General features: G+C 44.6%; 1 protein-coding gene and 1 long non-coding RNA gene across 3 annotated transcripts; one reads left to right on the top strand and one right to left on the bottom strand.

The window, feature by feature from the left end:
* The first annotated feature begins 90 nt into the window (after positions 1-90).
* Positions 91-16,283, top strand: COQ6 (coenzyme Q6, monooxygenase). 2 transcript variants are annotated; one of them, XM_059182850.1, is made up of 12 exons: positions 91-302; positions 6,704-6,838; positions 8,143-8,201; positions 8,480-8,603; positions 10,846-10,976; positions 11,867-11,974; positions 12,062-12,124; positions 12,510-12,617; positions 14,682-14,854; positions 14,961-15,076; positions 15,243-15,409; positions 16,157-16,283. In XM_059182850.1, exons 1-12 carry the CDS (start codon positions 137-139, stop codon positions 16,184-16,186), a joined length of 1,380 nt encoding a protein of 459 aa, XP_059038833.1. In that variant the 5' UTR covers positions 91-136; the 3' UTR covers positions 16,187-16,283. The 2 variants fall into 2 exon arrangements, with proteins under 2 accessions (XP_059038833.1, XP_059038832.1); XM_059182849.1 differs by having other exon boundaries at positions 14,682-14,884.
* On the bottom strand, positions 13,105-14,446 carry LOC131836890 (uncharacterized). Its single transcript, XR_009355840.1, has 2 exons — positions 13,891-14,446; positions 13,105-13,669 (listed from the first exon to the last, which is right to left on the bottom strand). It is a non-coding gene; the product is annotated as an uncharacterized LOC131836890 (long non-coding RNA).
* Positions 16,284-17,983: the final 1,700 nt, after the last annotated feature.

Genomic DNA, 17,983 nt, shown 5'->3' with positions numbered 1-17,983 from the left:
GATTGGCCTAGTCTTTGCGGGTTCTATTTCCGGCTCTGAGGCCGGGGCGGAAGCAGCTAGTGATTGGAGAGCTCTGTTCCGGAAGCGCAGCAAAAGGAGGGCCTAGTGGTGCGCAAGTACGTTGCAGGTCAGCACCATGGCGGCCCGCCTGGCTGTGAGCCGGTGGAGGGCTGCCCCTGCAGCGGCTGGGAGAGGCCCGCTGCTGTCCTGCCGGAGGTGGTCCGGCGCCAAGGCAGACACGCTGTACGATGTGGTGGTGTCGGGCGGAGGCCTGGTGGGTACCGCCATGGCCTGTGCCTTGGGTAAGCGGAGCTCCAGGCGGTATTGGCGGGGAGGGCGGCCGTGGAGCAACTGTGAGGACCGTGGGAGCCCTGAGCTCCTGCGCTCTTTCCCTGCCGAGAGGAGCCCCACGCCAAGCGCTTGGTCCTTCTGGGTTCCGAAGGGTCAAAAGTGGGTGGGTCCTTAGGAATCATGCTAAATCCTGCCGGTTGTTATTTAGGAACGGACACGGTTGTAAGTTATCAGGCATTGTATCGGGCTAGGCGTTTCGTTTCTTTTAGAAAGTAACTTCTTTGAGATATAATTGCATACCGTAAGATTCACCCCTTTAAGCATACGGTGGTTTTTAGTATATTAGCAGGTTGTGCATCCATCATCACCATGGATATTAGAACATTTTTATCACCCCCTAAAGAAACAGGATCCAATTAGCATTCACTGCCCATTTTCCCCCAAAGCTCCTCAGCCCTAGGCAACCACTTGTGAACTTTTTGTCTCTACAGATTTGCTTCTTCCTGACATTTTCATATACTTGGATTCTGCTTAATATCTTAAAGGTTCATCCAAGTTGTGTGCACCAGTACTTTTTACGGTTGAGTAATTCTGCGTGGTGTGGATGTCCTACATTTGCTTTATGCATTTATTAGTTGACGGATGTTTGGGTTGTTTACACTTCCGGACTGTTTTGAATAATGTTATTATTGTTGTTACAGGGTTTAGTGTAAACATACATTTTTGGTTACTTGAATATATCCATTTCTAGGAGTGGAATTGCGGGGTAACACACATGGTAACTCTGGAAGAACTGCCAAATGGTATTCCAAGGTGGCTGCACCATTTTACATTCCCACCAGCTGTGTGAGGGGGCCAGTTTCTCCATGTCCTGCACAGCACTCTTGTACTTTTGTTTAGAGTCATCCTGATGGGTGTGAAGTGGTGTCTCCTGGGTTGATTTGAATCTCCCTAATGACTAATGATGTCAAATACCCTTTCATATGCTTATTTGTTTTTCTTTGAAGATATGCCTGTTCAGAATCTTTGCCATCTTATTTTGATTTTTTAAAGTAATTTCTTTCCATTGTGGGGTTTGAACTCAGGAGCCCATGATCAAGAGTTGCATGCTCTGTGAACTAAGCCAGCTAGACACCTCCCTTTGCCCATTTTGGGCAATTTGTCTTTTTATTATTGAGTTCTAAGAGTTGTATTTGTTTGATTGTTTGTTTAGTCAGGGGACAGGTCCTTTAACAGCTAAATGATTTGCAAATATTTTCTCATTTTATGGGTGGCCTTTTCATTTTCTTGGCGGTGTCCTTTGAAACAGAAATTTTTAATTTTGATAATGTTCAACTTGTCAGGTTTTTACCACTTACACTTTTGGTGTCATATCTAAGAAATCATTAGTTAACCCAAAGTCATGAAGATTCATTCTTGTGTTCTAAGAGTTTTGTAGTTTTAGCTTTTGGATTTAAGTCTGTGATCCACTTGGAGTTAAACTTTGTGTAAGGTGAGGTGAGGACTTTGCTTTTACATATGTACTTTAGTGTGGTTCACTTCACTGTGATATAAATACTCTTTTCATATTTTATGTGAGTAAACTTGCTTAGCAAGGTTAAGTAAGGACCAGAGTGTTTTGTTTTTGTTTTTGTTTTTTAAAAGATTTTATTTATTTATTTGACTGAGAGGGAACACAAGCAGGGGAAGTAGGAAAGGGAGAAGCAGGCTTCCCGCTGAGCAGAGAGCCCGATGCCAGGCTCCATCCCAGGACCCTGGGATCATGACCTGAGCCAGAGGCAGAGGCTTAAAGACTGAGCCACCCAGGCTCCCCTAAGGACCAGAGTCTTAACAGCCAACTGGTAGTATTAGACTGAGAACTTGAACACAGGTCACCAAACTCCAGTTCTTATGCCCTTTTTAAAAAAGATTTATTTATCTGAGAGAGCGTTTGCGTGCATAGGATAGGGGGCGGACGTGGGGAGAGAAGAGGCAGAGGAAGAGGGAGAAAAGGAGATTCCCCCTGAATGCAGAGCGTAATGTGGGGCTGGATCCCAGGACCCTGAGATCATGGCCTGAGCCGAAGGCAGCGGCTTAACCCACTGAGCCACCCAGGCGCCCATGGTTTTAACAATTGTATAGTGACTTGCAGAAATTGGATCTGAATTTTCTGACCTCACAAATTAAAGATCACTAATAATATAAAAGTCTTTGTTGACTTAAGAATAAGGTATGACAGCCACATCTCCCCTAGGGTGTCTCCCTTTTGGGATACTGGTGGGAAACAATGCTTTGTAGGAGCTAATTGGCTTGAGTCTCAAAGTCATTATAAAAAACATAGTCATCAGTTATTGAGTACTTGTTATGGATAGGCATCTCTTAAAGTATTTTGCATAGCGGCACCTGGGTGGCTCAGTCGTTAAGCATCTGCCTTCGTCTCAGGTCATGATCCCAGGGCACTGGGATGGAACCCCCGCATCAGGCTCCCTGCTCCACGGAAGCCTAGTTCTCCCTCTCCCATTCTGCTTGCTTGTATTCTCTCGCCGTATCTCTGTCAAATAAATAAATGAAATCTTTAAGAAAAACTATTTTGCATAACATTTTTACTTAATCCTCATAATTTTGGGGGGTGCTAAAAGGTGGTTTTATTGAAGCAAGGTGACAGGACTCATGAGCAGAAGCAGCTGCTCTGTGTCATAATCTTTTAATTGTAGTCTGATTGACACATGTTGCATCTACTTACTCTCTACAGTCTTGATTGTAAATTGTGCAGACAAGAAAGTTAAAACTCAGGTTAAGTAGCTTGCACGCAAAAGTTGGTAATTGGGAGATAAAAAGCCTTTTTGAGACACACAGCTCTCTGGCAGGTATACATACCTTTGCTTCCTGACAGCCATTTTGGTTGTACCTACTGGCCACTGGGCTAAAACAGTGGTTCCCAAGCTTGAGTGCATTTAAGAATCAGCTGGAGTGTTTGTTTTCTTTGGAGGTGTTGAATAAGGCACGTACAGAAAATTCAAAAGGGTTTTTGTGTTCTGAAATACCAAGGGTATCGGGCATACACTGTGAAGGATGTAAAGTGAGACTTCCATTTTTTACTTTTACTGCCTGGTTCTCCTTGAAGACAGTCCCCCATTACCAGTTTGTGGGGCCTGTTTCAAAATTGAGGATTCCAGGTTTCGCTTGCAGTGACTAATTGGGTTTATCGAGGTGGGGCTGAGGAGCTTGGACTTCCTACAGATGCGTGCAGAGTGGATGCCGGGAGGCCACACTTTGAGAAAGAAGCAGCGGAAGAACTGAATTTTCTTATAGTGACTTTACTTCTTAACTTTTTTAAAAAAAATTTTATCTATTTATTTGAGAGAGAGAGTGAGAGAGATCATGAGAGGGGGAAGGTCAGAGGGAGGAGCCGACTCCTCATGGAGCTGGGAGCCCAAAGCAGAACTTGATCCCAGGACTCCAGGATCATGACCTGAGCCGAAGGCAGTCGTTTAACCAACTGAGGCACCCAGGTCTCGCCAACTTTTTATATAATTTTGTATGATATGTACCTGGAAAAATTTCTAGCCTTACTAAAACTTTAGTGTTAATATTTGTATTTAACTTTCTTCCTTCCTTGTTTTTTCTTTTCTTTTTTTTTTTTTTTTAAAGATTATTTATTTATTTGACAGAGATCACAAGTAGGCAGAGGCAGGTGGGGGTCGGGGGAAGCAGGCTCCCCGCTGAGCAGAGAGCCCCATGTGGGCTGAAGGCAGAGGCTTTAACCCACTGAGCCACCCAGGCGCCCCACCGTGTTTATTCTTCATCTTAATGCTCTTCAATGCCTCAAGGAGGCAGAGCAGCAGTGCTTTCTTTTACAAACTCAGAGAATTCTGTACTGCACTTGTTCCTTTTTTCCATCTCTTCCACAGAAGTGTAAATCCTCAAAGTCAAGACTGACTTTTAAACAGTTAGAACGCAGGCTTCTTGGTGTAAGTCTACAAAAGAAAAGTCAGGAGCCAGAGTGCACTGGGTTGTGACAGTTTCTGCTCTATGTCCAAACTACCAAACACAGGTTAACAAAAGAAAATTCACACACGGGCCAATTTCCTAAAAAAGCAGAGAAAATAATAAACGTTAAATGTGAAAGTTAAAACTCTGGAAGGTTTGGTTTTTTTTTTTTTTTTTTTTTTTTTAAAGATTTCATTTATTTATTTGACAAAGACACACAGAGAGAGAGGGAGTGTACAAGCGAACACCAGCGGAGGGAGTGGGAGGGAGAAGCAGCCTCCCCAGTGAGCAGGGAGCCTGATGTGGGGCTTGATCATGGATCATGACCCAAGCCGAAGGCAGATGCTTAATGACTGAGCCACCCAGGTGCCACTGGAATCTTTCATGTGAATTATTCAGTGAGCAAGCCTCACTGTTGTCCTATAAAGCATCTGGGACCTTGGGCAGATCTCAGCCTTTCAGAGGCAGGTGTGGCATTGGGAGTGTTTTCTCTGGAGTCAAGTAAACTCTGAGCTTGTCGAGATATTGTGTGTGTAATGTTTCCCCTTGATCATCACAGCCTGTATCCCAGAGAATATTGTCAGTAGTTTATATGGTGATCAACCTTACTTTTTATTCCGATGTCCACTTTATTATTATTTTTAAGATTTTCTTTGACAGAGGGAGAAACAGCGAGAGAGGGAACACAAGCAGGGGAGTGGGAGAGGGAGAAGCAGGCTTCCCGCTGAGCAGGGAGCCCGATATGGGGCTCCATCCCAGGACCCTGGGAACATGATTTGAGCCAAAGGCAGATGCTTAATGACAGGCACCCAGGCGCGCAGTCAGCGAGCACTTAAATTTTAGCAGCTGCTTTAAAAGTGCAAGTTTTTCAGTAGGCTCTTCTGGTTTCCCCTTAAGTCACTTTGTTTCCCCTGATTGTTCTACAAACCCACAAGAGTATGTTTCAGGCTTGAAATATCTGTATTTCCCTCTCACATTGTTATCTGTAAATTGCATTCTGTAGTATTTTTTCTCCAGCTGAGTTTTCTAAAATGTTAAATAGCTAAAAAATAAAATAATTGAACCTGACTGTATTTTAGTCCTGTTAGTTCCCTTGTCTGTCATTTAACAAAAATGTCTGTTGGGTATCTACGGATTGAGGAGATCCCAAGTTTGTCCTGGGAATATTAGCCATAGCAAAAGCAATGGTTCCTGCCCCCAGGGAATTTACAGTGTAGCAAATGAGATAGATTTGTAAATAGCCCTGCCGGGGAGGGGAGGAGGCGGTCAGGAGGGCATTCGGGTGGAGCAGACCCTGGAAGGGAAGAGGTGGGTGATGGACCAGAAGGCAGGCCTCTGGAGCCGCATGGCGGTGGGGGAGGGGGGCATGTAAACTTGGTCGTCTTGGTGCAGCTCATGGCCTGTTCACCAGAGTGACCTTGACTTTCACACTCCTCCCTAGTTGCATCTTAAAATAATGCCACTCTTCTTTAGGTAACAAAAAATGTGGGGTTGTCATCATTACTAAGTAAAAACCTACGTCTTTTCTCTCTAATAATCCTGTCACATTTTTTTCTCCTTTCTTGGCTGCAGCAGCTCCCTGCTTACCGTGTCTGTGTCCTTCCCTGGGACACGGTGGAGGGCCTGTGTCTGTCTGGGCTGCAGGCACCCAGTACCGAAGTCCCCAGGTCCCCTTTTTACTTCTCTATACCAGTGTTTGAGGACCAAATTTATAGGTACAATTGATGTATTTGGGGGGCTCCTTTTCTTTTACAAATAATTCTTTATCTTTGATTCAATCTCGAGAGCCACAACAAATTTCGCTTATTAAATATTCCATTTTTCTGTTGAACACAATTTGTAATTTTTAGTGACTTAACAGTTTAAACCTTAGAAATATCTGGTGTCCTGGACACTGGGCCCTGCCCTTCCCCCCCTCTCTTCCCCCAGGGCCTGTACCCTTCGCACAGGCCTCCTCTGAGAACTCCTTTGCTGGCCAGCAGGACTGGCGGCGCAGGTCAGTCTGCCGTGGGCCCAGGCAAACTGCATGTCACTGGTCACCTGTGCGGGGCCTGAATAAACAGTTGGCAATTAAAAAAAAAAAAAATCTGGTGTCTAAATACTTCAGCCTTTCTCTTTTACTTCGGTCTTCCTACCTAGGGAGCTCTCCTGGCTCCTTGTGACTTTGTCATTATTTGCTTTGCACATGGCAGGTGTTGGACTGTTAAGAGAAACCCGGGCAGCCATGGACAGGGTGATTCACATGGTTGAAACAGTGGTATAAGCTACTGCTTCGGATTTTATATGGTGTTTCCTTTTTGTGTGCCATGTGAGAAACTTGTATGCTAAGGACAAAGCAATTAGTTAATCTCGTGCTTCTCTTAGAAGTGAGAAAGGGAAGAAATTCTGATTTTCCCACTATGATATAAAATGTTGATTCTCTCTCTCTCTTTTTTTTTTTAAGGACATGATATTCACTTCAGTGACAAGAAAATCCTGTTGCTAGAAGCAGGTCCAAAGAAAGTATGGGAGAAATTGCCAGAAACTTACAGCAACAGAGTCAGCTCCATTTCCCCTGGCTCTGCAACCCTTCTCAGTAGTGAGTAGATCTTGCATAGAACCAGCCTCTTGTCTCTCCCGGCTTTCCAGTGTGTCCCATAGGGCAGAGGCTCTGGAGCATCCTGTGAGGAGGGCGTTGGTGTGGTAATCTTGTGCATCGTTGAAGATGAGGCCCCATTACAGTGTCCCCTCCCAGGCTGAGGAAGATGTCCTCGGGACATGTGGGTTCATCACGCAGACTTCGTTTGTGATGTTGGGTCATTATGAATTGGTGGAATTGAAACTGTATGAACTAATTATGACCATTGGTTTCCAGTAGAAATACCCTCTTTATTCCCAGACTCAGCCCTCTTGGGATCTAGGGAGTTTGGATGCTAAATGCTTTTGAGTGTAAATCAGTGTGTGCACATGGAACTCATTAGAAAACGGTCTGTAGGTCTCTGCCAGAGGTTACTCCCCTATCTAGAACCGCCCTGTCAAAAATTAGACTCTTCCAATCACTTTTTAGCCCCTTATACTCCTTTATTTTTCTTTGTAGCACTTAGTACTAACCTGACAATGTATTACGTCTTTGTTTTTTTTTTTTTACTCTCTATCTCTCCAACCAGAATATTAGTTGCAGAGGAACTTTGGTTTCACACTTTATGTTGAGTACCTAGAATTGTGTCTGGCTCACTGTGTCCACACTGAATAAATCTGTTCAGTGCTATGGGTTTAAAAAAAAAAAGTTTAAAAGACTGTCTTTTAAAAAAAAATGTTAAGATTTTATTTTTAAGTAATCTCTCCACCCACTGTGGAGTTCAAATTCAGACCCCCGAGATCAAGAGTTGCTATGCACTTCTAACTGAGCCAGCCGGGCACCCCAGAGAGTTTCTAACTTCTGTAGGATGATGAAAAAAATCCAGGTTTGGTTTCCTTTTTTATTTCCCTAACTTTAATATGATTTGACTTTTTAAAAAGAATACTTGGTGGGGGGCGGAGGGAGAGATACTCTCAAGCAGACTCCCCACAGAGTGCAGAGCCTGATGTGGGGCTCAGTCTCCCGACCCTGAGGTCACGACCTGAGCTATAACCGAGTTGGACGTTTAACTGACTGAGCCACCCAGGCGCCCCAGATCTGACTTTTTGATCATGAAAGCTGGGTCTTTTTTCATGCTGTATAATCTGAATTTGGGAACAGAGTAGTTTAACTCCTAGCATCAAACAGGAAAAAATGAGAGTATTTTTCTGTCATTGGAGAATGCTGAAAACAATCTCTTACTTCACAGGTTCAACAGACAGAGCCCAGGAGGGCTGTGTCGCATGAACTTGCTCCGGCCTGTACATGGATCCTTTCTTTTGTAGGTTTTGGTGCCTGGGACCACATCTGCAACATGAGATACAGAGCCTTTCGGCGAATGCAGGTGCCTTCTTTATTACTTCTGGCAAAATAATCTTGATTGTCCATCTTCTTTTCTGTATCTTGGAATCCATATTCTCCATATTTCGTGTGGAAGCAGGAACTTCCCATTCAGTCTAAGGGAGTGGGGAGCATTCTCAAGAGAAGTTTCTTCTCTTCTGTCTCCTACCTGGGGAACTGACATTGTGATTTTCCTGCTTCTGTCACTTGTGGAAGGCAGCACTGTTTCTGACATTTTCTCTTCCTTGGGTTATAATACAGACTTTCCTTCGGTGTTTCCAGGTCTGGGATGCCTGCTCAGAGGCGCTGATAATGTTCGATAAGGATAATCTGGATGACATGGGCTACATAGTGGAGAATGACGTCATCATGCGCGCTCTCACCAAGCAGCTGGAGGCCGCGTCAGGTGAGGCTCCCACTTCTTACGTCTTCTTTTACCCTGCACGGTGAACTGCTCTAGAATTTTTCTGGGACTTACTGGAAAAAAGAATCCCTTTTATGGAGATTGAATATCCACCGTAAAGGAACCCTCTGTTAGATATCTTAGGGTTTTTTCTTTTTTTTAAATTCAGGAATAAAAATAACAGTTTTATTCAGGAATAATTTATATACCATAAAATTCACCCATTTTAAGTGTACAATTCAGTGGTTTTTAGTGTACTTACAGAGTTAGGCCACAGTCACAGTATCATTTTAGAACATTTCTGTCACCTCAGAAAGAAATCTTAGGTCTGCTTACAGCATTCCCCCTTCCCAACCGCAGCCCCTGGCACCACTGGTCTACTTTCGGTCTCTCGGGATCTGCCTCTTCTGGACATTTCATATAGGTCGAATCATACACAGTGTGTTCTTTTATGTCTGCTGCTGCACCGAGCGTATCTTTGATATCCATTCATGTTGCCGCCTGTGTTAGTAGTCCGTTCTTTTTTATCACCAGATGGTATTCCTTTGTGTGAATATACTGCATTTCGTTCATCCATTCTTCAGTTGACGGACAGTGGGTTGTTCCCACTTTCTGGCAGTTGTGAATAACGCTGTGAACATTTGGTACAAGTCTTTGCAGGGACATAGGTCTCATTTGTTCTGGGTGCATACTTAGGAGTAGACCTGCTGGGTCATGTATTCTGTGTTTAACATTTCCAGAAACTGCTGAACTTTTTCAGAGAGGCTGCAGCATTTCACTTTCCCACCAGTAATATATAAGGTCACCAATTGCCCCATATCCTTGCCAACGCTTACTTTCCTTTTGTTTTTTTATTATAGCCATCCCAGTGACAAATGGTATCTTAGCGTAGTTTTCTTCTTTTTTTTTTAAGATTGTATTTATTTGACAGAGATCACAAGCAGGCAGAGAGACAGGTAGAGAGAGAGAGGAAGGGAAGCAGGCTCCCTGCTGAGCAGAGAGCCCAAAGCGGGGCTCGATCCCAGGACCCTGAGATCATAACCTGAGCCGAAGGCAGAGGCTTTAACCCACTGAGCCACCCAGGCGCCCCTCTTACTGTAGTTTTGATTGTATTTCCCATCTTTCCTCTGCTTGTTTGCCATTTAGTGAAATAACAATTCAGAATCTTTTGCCCATTTAAAAACTGGAACATCTTTTTCTTTTTGAGTTAGAAGAGTTCCTTATATATTCTGAATATAAATTCCTTATCAGATTATTATGAAATCTCTATACCCAGCATGAGGCCTGAACTCACAGCCCTGAGATCGAGAGTCCTGTGCTCTAATGACTGAGCCGACCAGGTGCCCCACTTAATGTGCAACTTTTAAAGATAATTTAGACCAAATATTTAGTCACTTAGAAACATGTTCCATAACATTGGTGAAAAAAGTAGGTCATATCCTGTGTGTGCATATGCATCTGTATGCATAGGAAGTAATCTGGAAAGCTGTATGGAAAAGCTTTAATTGGAGTTGCCTCTTAAGTGGTATGATTACGGGTAATGTTTTCCGTCCCTTTTAAATCTTCCTTTGTTGGGGTGCCCGGGTGGCTCAGTGGGTTAAAGCCTCTGCCTTTGGCTCAGGTCATGATCTCATGGTCCAGGGATCAAGTCCCACATCGGGCTCTCTGCTCAGCAGGGAGCCTGCTTCCCTCTCTCTCTCTCTCTGCCTGCCTCTCTGCCTACTTGTGATCTCCGTCTGTCAAATAAATAAATAAAATCTTTAAAAAAATCTTCCTTTGTTGTTCATACTTCAAAAGCGTATCATCTTTACAATCAGAAAAGTAAAATTATTTCCAGTGGCAAGAAAAGTCTTAGGAAATCTCGAACTTCTTTGAGCCCCTGGCATTCCCACCCTGTTGATTCTGAAAGCATGTGGCATCACTTAGGCACAGAGTGAACCTAGAAGAGCAGGAGTGTGGGGATGAGAAGAGAGAATCCCTGGGCTGGTCATTCGGTGAGGGCTGAGTATTTATTTATTTACTTATTTGTTTACGACATTGACTTATCCCTGTGGCCCTGTCATTTATCAGCTCTCAGACTGTAGCATTTATTACAGGAGTTATTTTGTAGATTTTACTGTTCTTGTTCACGAGTAGACGAGGAGACTGCTATCCTTAGAGCTCGCTTTAGATTTAGGTACGATTTTTGCCTCAGCCCATGTGGGGGGCCTTTCTGATGCTTTGTTTTCTCTCTCTGACCTCCTAGACCGGGTGACGGTTCTCTACAGGAGCGGAGCGGTCGGCTGTACCTGGCCTCATCCCTTCACCATGGCGGGCTCCAGCCCTTGGGTTCATATTACCCTAGGTGACGGCAGCACCCTCCAGACTAAATTGTTGGTAGTTGAAAATTCTTGTCTTGCCAGGGGTCTTGAGTATCCATAGCTTATCCTAGACTCTAGGGTCTTTCGTTTTAGATTTAAGCTATAATTTTGGGCAAAGCTTTTGGTTATTAGGACCAGTACTCACTCAGGCCAACTCAAGATGGTCTTTTAAATCTGGTATAGAGGGGCGCCTGGGTGGCTCAGTGGGTTAAAGCCTCTGCCTTCGGCTCAGGTCCTGATCCCAGGGCCCAGGAATTGAGCCCCACACCGGGCTCTCTGCTCAGCAGGGAGCCTGCTTCCCCATCCTCTCTGCCTGCCTCTCTGCCTACTTGTGATCTCTATCAAATAAATAAATAAAATCTTGGGGGAAAAAAAATAAATTGGGTATAGGAAGCAGTCTCCTGGACCATCTTAGGTCTTGAAAGAAAAGGGGCGCGGGAACAGCAGCCGCAGTGGAGGTGGTTCTTGCCCTCGCGGGAGTCCTGGAGTCCCTTCACCTCCTACGCTTCCCCTGTCTCTCTCTCTCTCTCTGTGCGCCAGGCGCCAGCTTCCCCTTCTGTTGGGCAGCCATTCCTAACCTTCCAGCAGGACTGTTCAGCTCCGGTGCCTGCCTCGTTAACTTCTAGGTCAAATATCAAGAGAATCTGGCCAAGTTAACCTATGGCTGGCACCTCATGGGCTGAGGTCCAGCTTTGGTCCATTAGTTGACACTGGGGTTCCATAGGTAAGGCTGCCCCCTCCAGGGGCTGTGAGTGAGGTGGGCGTGATGACAGGTTGCCCACCGCCGCCACCGAGCTTGTGAACGAGAGTTGGAACTAGAGAGAACTGAAGGGGACAGAGACACACTTCTGCAACAGTTCCGGGTATTAAGGAGTTTTAAGACTTGACAGACTCGTTTCCACGCAGATTGGTGCAGATGGTCACAACTCAGGCGTGCGGCAGGCTGCTGGGATTCAGAATGTCAGCTGGAGCTACGATCAGTCTGCTGTCGTGGCTACTCTGCACTTGTCGGAGGTGAGAGCCTGAGCCCACCAGCTGGGGCCCCCGCTCGTGTTCTGTGGGTACTAAGTCCTTTTTGTGAGAATGCTTCCTCTGTCGTAGGCCACAGAAAACAACGTAGCTTGGCAGAGATTCCTTCCGTCGGGGCCCATTGCTCTGCTCCCGGTAAGAAGTCCTTCCAGCGGATCAGTCTGCTTCAGCGCGCCCAGCCTTCCTCTCTTAGGGCTTCATCTTCTGTCAGTCTTTTTCTGGTTTCGAGGGAATATGCCCAGGCTAACTTTGTTTCCCCTTGTTTCCCGTTACTCCCTTCAAGCCTGAGAGCTCCCAAGAACAGAAGTCTTGCCCTTACTATTGATGTTCTTTTTTTTTTTTTGGACCTGGGTGCTTGCAAGTGAGGGGAGGGGCGTGGGGAGAGGATCTCAAGCCGTCTCCCTGCTGAGCACAGAGCCCTGCCTGGGGCTCGATCTCCCAGCCCTGAGATCATGATCTGAGCCGAAATCATCCGACTGAGCCATGCAGGCGCTCTACTATTGATGTTCATTTGACGCAGCTCTCAGACACCTTGAGTTCCTTGGTCTGGTCCACATCCCATGAACATGCAGCGGAGCTCGTCGGCATGGATGAAGAGAAGTTCGTGGATACCGTTAACTCTGCCTTCGTGAGTATGAGCATGTCCTGCTGGGTTGCAGGGAGATACAGAAATGTGGTTTTGATGAAGGAAAAAGGAATAACCAACCAGCAGCCCCTATAGTATCTGTAGGTTTTGATCTGGGCTATGTGGACGGGAGGGCATTCAGGGAAATGCAAAACAGCGCAAATCAATAACTTCTGTGCTTTTTTGACGGTTGTGGGCTGCTGCTGCGCTGACTGTAACAGCTGCTTGGGCAGTAGTTAGCATTGGCCCTTTTTTCTGAAGCTGTAACTACTTGACTAATTCTGAATAGCTGTACTAGGTTTGAAGTACCTGAACCTTGGAAGCCTGATTCATTAGACATGTTCTTAAAGGAGCTGAGCACAGTTTAGCAGGGAGCTTAAGAGAAAGTCTTGTAGACACATGGGTTTAATACTGCTTCTGCCTGTTAATCTTCTAGGAAATGGAAATAGTATCACCAGCCTCTCAGGGTTTAATAACAATAATAAAAGTCTAAAGATTTTTATTATTTATTTTTTTAAAAGATTATATTTTTATTTATTTGACAGAGATCACAAGTAGGCAGAGAGGCAGGCAGAGAGAGAGGAAGGGAAGCAGGCTCCCCACCATGCAGAGAGCCTGATGCGGGGCTCAATCCCAGGTCACTGGGATCATGACCTGAGCCGAAAGCAGAGGCTTTAACCCACTGAGCCACCCAGGCACCCCGAGCCTAAAGATTTTTCAAATGAGAGAATTGATGTAAGATGCGTGGAGCACACCTAGTATATTGTAGGTGCTCAACAAATGGTAACAATTATTCTGGAGTAGATAGCCTTCAGTGTTGGCAGCAGTAATTTCGGAGCTTAAGCACCACATATATCTGAATTCAACGAATAGTAACAATCAGTAAGATTCACTGAACACTTACTATGTGCTATGCACAGGCGAAGGGTTGCACCTGTCCATTTAATGCCGTGACCCATCGAGGAGGGCGCTGTTACCATGCTCGTAGCTATCTGCCCAAGGTCAGAGAGCTGGGGGGTAAGGCTGGGTTTGGCAGTCAGGCTGGCCCCTCGAACCTGTGATTTTATTTTATTTTTATTTATTTATTTTTTTTTAATTTTATTTATTTATTTGACAGAGAGACATCACAAGCAGGCAGAGAGGCAGGCAGAGAGAGGAGGAAGCAGGCTCCCTGCTGAGCAGAGAGCCCGATGCGGGACTCGATCCCAGGACCCTGAGATCATGACCTGAGCCGAAGGCAGCGGCTTAACCCACTGAGCCACCCAGGCGCCCGAACCTGTGATTTTAACCACCAAACTGCCACCTCACTAGTGACTTCCAGTCGTTTAGACTGAAGAACTTGGGCTTCCCTGCTCTAGAGCAGCAACAGGAGTGACAGGAACTGAACACACTAAGTGGCTTCCAAGGCAGATGGTGAAGGCTGCCCTGCTTGTCAGTTCGCATGTGCTCCTGCCACGGGCTTCTGCAGGGCAATCATGGACACGTCCCGTGCGCCTTCTAGGTGGGAGTCTGGAGGCAGACAGATGAGACACAGTCCTGCTTTCAGGAAGCTCACAGTCTAGTGATGGAGGAAGCTACTGAAGCAACAACTGGTGAAAGTAATCACAGGATGTTAACGGAAGCACAGAGGAGGGAAACACACAGTGGAGGGTTTGGAGGGAGGATCACAGCTTCTTGGTGCTCCGAGGGGTCATCCCGGCGAATTAGAAGGACGTTCTAAGCACAGGGAGGAAAGGCAGGGGCGAGGATGTCGTCGAATGAGCTCCGCTGTGGCTGCTGTATGGTTTTGGAGGGTTAAGGTGAAGTGCAGGGCAGGGTGGACGCCCACAGGTGGGCAGGGGCAGCTCGGGGGCAGTTTGGCTTGATTCTAAAACCTGTTGGGAAAGGTAGGAAGTTGTGTTTTTTGCCTTTGCTTACGGGGTGTGCCACCTGTGGTCTACATCAGTCTAGGCTTGTTAGGTACTATTAATACTTGGCTTTAGTGATAAAATGGGTTTTCTTGGTGAATTTTTTACTTCCCTTTTCATCACTGGTGAATCTCTACTGTTTGTGGCTGATGCGGCTCAGTGGAGTGATGCCAACCACACGGACCTCATCGACGCGGCGGGCAGCCTGCTGCAGTCTGCTGTCGCCTTTCTGAAGCCCACGAAGGTTTCCGCTCGCCAGATGCCCCCAAGTGTAGCCCGGGTGGATGCCAAAAGCCGAGTGCTGTTTCCACTTGGCTTGGGACATGCTGCCGAGTACGTCCGCCCGCGGCTGGCTCTCATCGGGTAAGATGACGACGGGGCAGGGCTGTCTTCTCACTGTGCTGCAGGAGGCCGTACCTGAGCTCTGCTTTCCTCTTAGGGATGCAGCACACAGAGTCCATCCACTTGCAGGACAAGGTGTCAACATGGGCTTCGGGGATGTCTCCAGCTTGGTCCGTCACCTCAGTGCTGCAGCCTTCAACGGGAAGGACTTAGGTAAGGATTCAGGTGCCTCAGAAGTTCCGGAGGTCATACAGTCAGGGAAGATCGGGCTCCAGAATGCCCCTCCAGAGCCAGATGTGGTAGGCATCAGTGTGTCTGGCTTACTGGGGAACAGCTTCATTGTAAGATCAGAGAGTTACAACTTTCCTCCTTCCTCCAGGCTCTATGAGCCATCTCACAGGTTATGAAACAGATCGACAGCGTCACAACACTGCTCTTCTGGCTGCTACTGACCTACTGAAAAGGCTTTACTCCACCAGGGCCGCTCCGCTGGTGCTGCTCCGGACATGGGGCTTGCAGGCCACAAATGCAGTGTCTCCACTCAAAGTAAGGTCACTCACCGCTCTCCAGGAGTCTTGCTCACTGAGGAAGGACTTGGCCAATGACTCTTAATTTCTTTGAATTAATTTTCTTGGCTGTAAAATTACCTTTTTAGGAATACCTCCCCCATTGGTTATGAGCAAAAAACTTGCTGAGCTCAGGGGTAGAGCCCACATCTAAGCAGTAACTTTACATGAGGGAGGGCTTAAAATAGTGAATAGGTACTTTTAAAGATAAAGATTGTTTAGGGGCAGTTGGGTGGCTCAGTTGGTTAAGCTTAGTGTCCAACTCTTGATTTTGGCTCAGGTCATGATCTCAGGGTCATGAGATCAAGCCCTGCATCAGGCTCTGCACTCGGTGCAATCTGCTGCTTTCTCTCAAATAAATAAATAAATACAATCTTTTTAAAAAAAGATGCTTAAACTCTTTTTGCTGCTTGGCCAGCTTCTTTCTTGAGAAACTTCCATTTAAAGACATTTTGGAGGGACTTTTGAGAGGAGCATTTGTCTGGGACTTTTGCTAAGTTTTTGCTTTAATCACTTTGGGTATTTTATTTTTAAGTAGGCTCCACTGCCAGCATGGAGCCCTGAACTCAGAACCCTGATACCAAGACCTGAGCTGATATCAGGAGTTGGATGCTTAACCAGCTGAGCCACCCAGGCGCTCCTATATATTATTTTAAAATATTTTTTCACTTGCCATCACACCTTAACAGAGTCCAAGTATCATTCATTTTATTTCATTTTTCTCCAGGAACAGATTATAGCCTTTGCAAGCAAATGAATGTTCCCCTTCTGGATATTCTGTTGAAGAAAAATGAACATCTTTTCTGAAGACTGTCACATATTTTCAAGATTTAATAAATTTGCTTTACATTAGATTTCTTGTCTCTTTTTCTCTTCTGCTTTATGGGCCTGTGGACCCCAAATCATGAGTGATAGATAATTTGCTGTGAGGAGGGCATATCAGTCAAGCTAACAAAAAAAACCCAAAGAAAGACTACTGTGATTTGGTTGAAAAGACTTTTTATTACTGAAAGAAAAATTGCTAAGGTGCTGTCTCATTCATTTTTGAGGGAGGATTTATAAAAGAGAAGATTTCTAAAATTAAGTTGCTATCAACTTGAAACAGACTGCTATTTACACCACATACTTTATGTGAACCTCATGGTAACCACAAGGGGAAAATATAAGTAGAATGAGAAAATGAGAAAGGAATCTGAACAGAACACTAAAGAAAGCCATCAGACCACAAGGGAGCAGTGAAAGAAGATCAGAGAATTAAATAAACAGAAAACAACAAAATGTCAGTAAGAATATACCTACCAATAATTAAATGAAAATGGACTAAATTTGCCAATCAAAAGACAGAGAGTGCCTGGTTGTGTGGGCAAAAAAACACATCTACGACTTATAAGAGATACTGCAGGACTTACCCAGACTGAAAATGGAATGGACAGAAAGATACTCCATGGAAATAAAAAGAAAGCTGGATTAGCTATACTCCAATCAGACTTTAAAACAAAGACTAGGGGGCACCTGGGTGGCTCAGTCGTTGGATGTTTGCAGATACTAACAGACCTAAAGGGAGATAAAGCAATATGGTAATAGTAGGAGACTTTTAATATCCCACTCCTGTCGATAGATAATTCATCCAGACAGTAGAATCAATACAGAAACACTGGACTTTTATACCACATGGACATAACATACATACTCAGAACATTCCATCTAGAAGGTAGAATACACATTCCTAAGTGTATGTAGAATGTTATCAAGAATAAATCAGGCCAAAAACCAAGACTCAACAAATTAAAGAAAATGGAAATTCTATCAAGCATCTCTGGTATGAAACTAGACCACAATGGTATACAACTATAACTTAATTACAAAAAAATGGGAAAAGGCACAAATACGAGATTAAATAATGTGCTTTTGAACAACCAGTGTGTCATCAAGGAAATAAAAGAGAAATAAAAAAACCTAGAGACAAATGAAAACCAAAATGTGACACCAAAATATAGAAGATGTAGCAAAAGCAGTTCTAAGAGGGAAATTCATGCCCACTTGAAGAAACAAGGAAAATATCAGATTGCCAACATAACTTTACATCTAAAGGAACTTTCTAGAAAAAGAACAAAGCCTGAGAGTAGTGGAAGGTAGATTAAAGCAGAAACAGAGACAAAAGACAAACAATGAATGAAACTAAGAGTTGGTTCTTCGAAAAGATAAAATCTACAAATCTTCAGTAGACTAAACAAGTAAAAGTAAGATCAGACTCAAAATCGGAAAGTAAAGAGAAGTAGTTAGTATAACTGAATTTATTTACCACAGAAATCCAAAGGATCCTAAGAGACACTGAACAATTACATGCCAACAAGCTGGACAACCTAGAAATGAATAAATTCTTAGAAATGTACAACCTTCCAAAATAATCATGAAAAAACAAAATATGAATAGACTGATTACTAGTAAGAAAATTTGAAACCGTAAATTAAAAATTTCCCAATAAACCAAAGTCTAGAAACAGCTTCCCTGGCAAATTCTACCAAACTTTTAAGGAAGATTTAATACCTCTCAC

Source organism: Mustela lutreola, chromosome 7, assembly GCF_030435805.1.
Source record: "Mustela lutreola isolate mMusLut2 chromosome 7, mMusLut2.pri, whole genome shotgun sequence".
In the NCBI taxonomy this organism is placed as follows: Eukaryota; Metazoa; Chordata; class Mammalia; order Carnivora; family Mustelidae; genus Mustela; species Mustela lutreola.
Note: the sequence above shows the minus strand (reverse complement) of the source record. Positions and strands in the feature narration are given on the sequence as shown.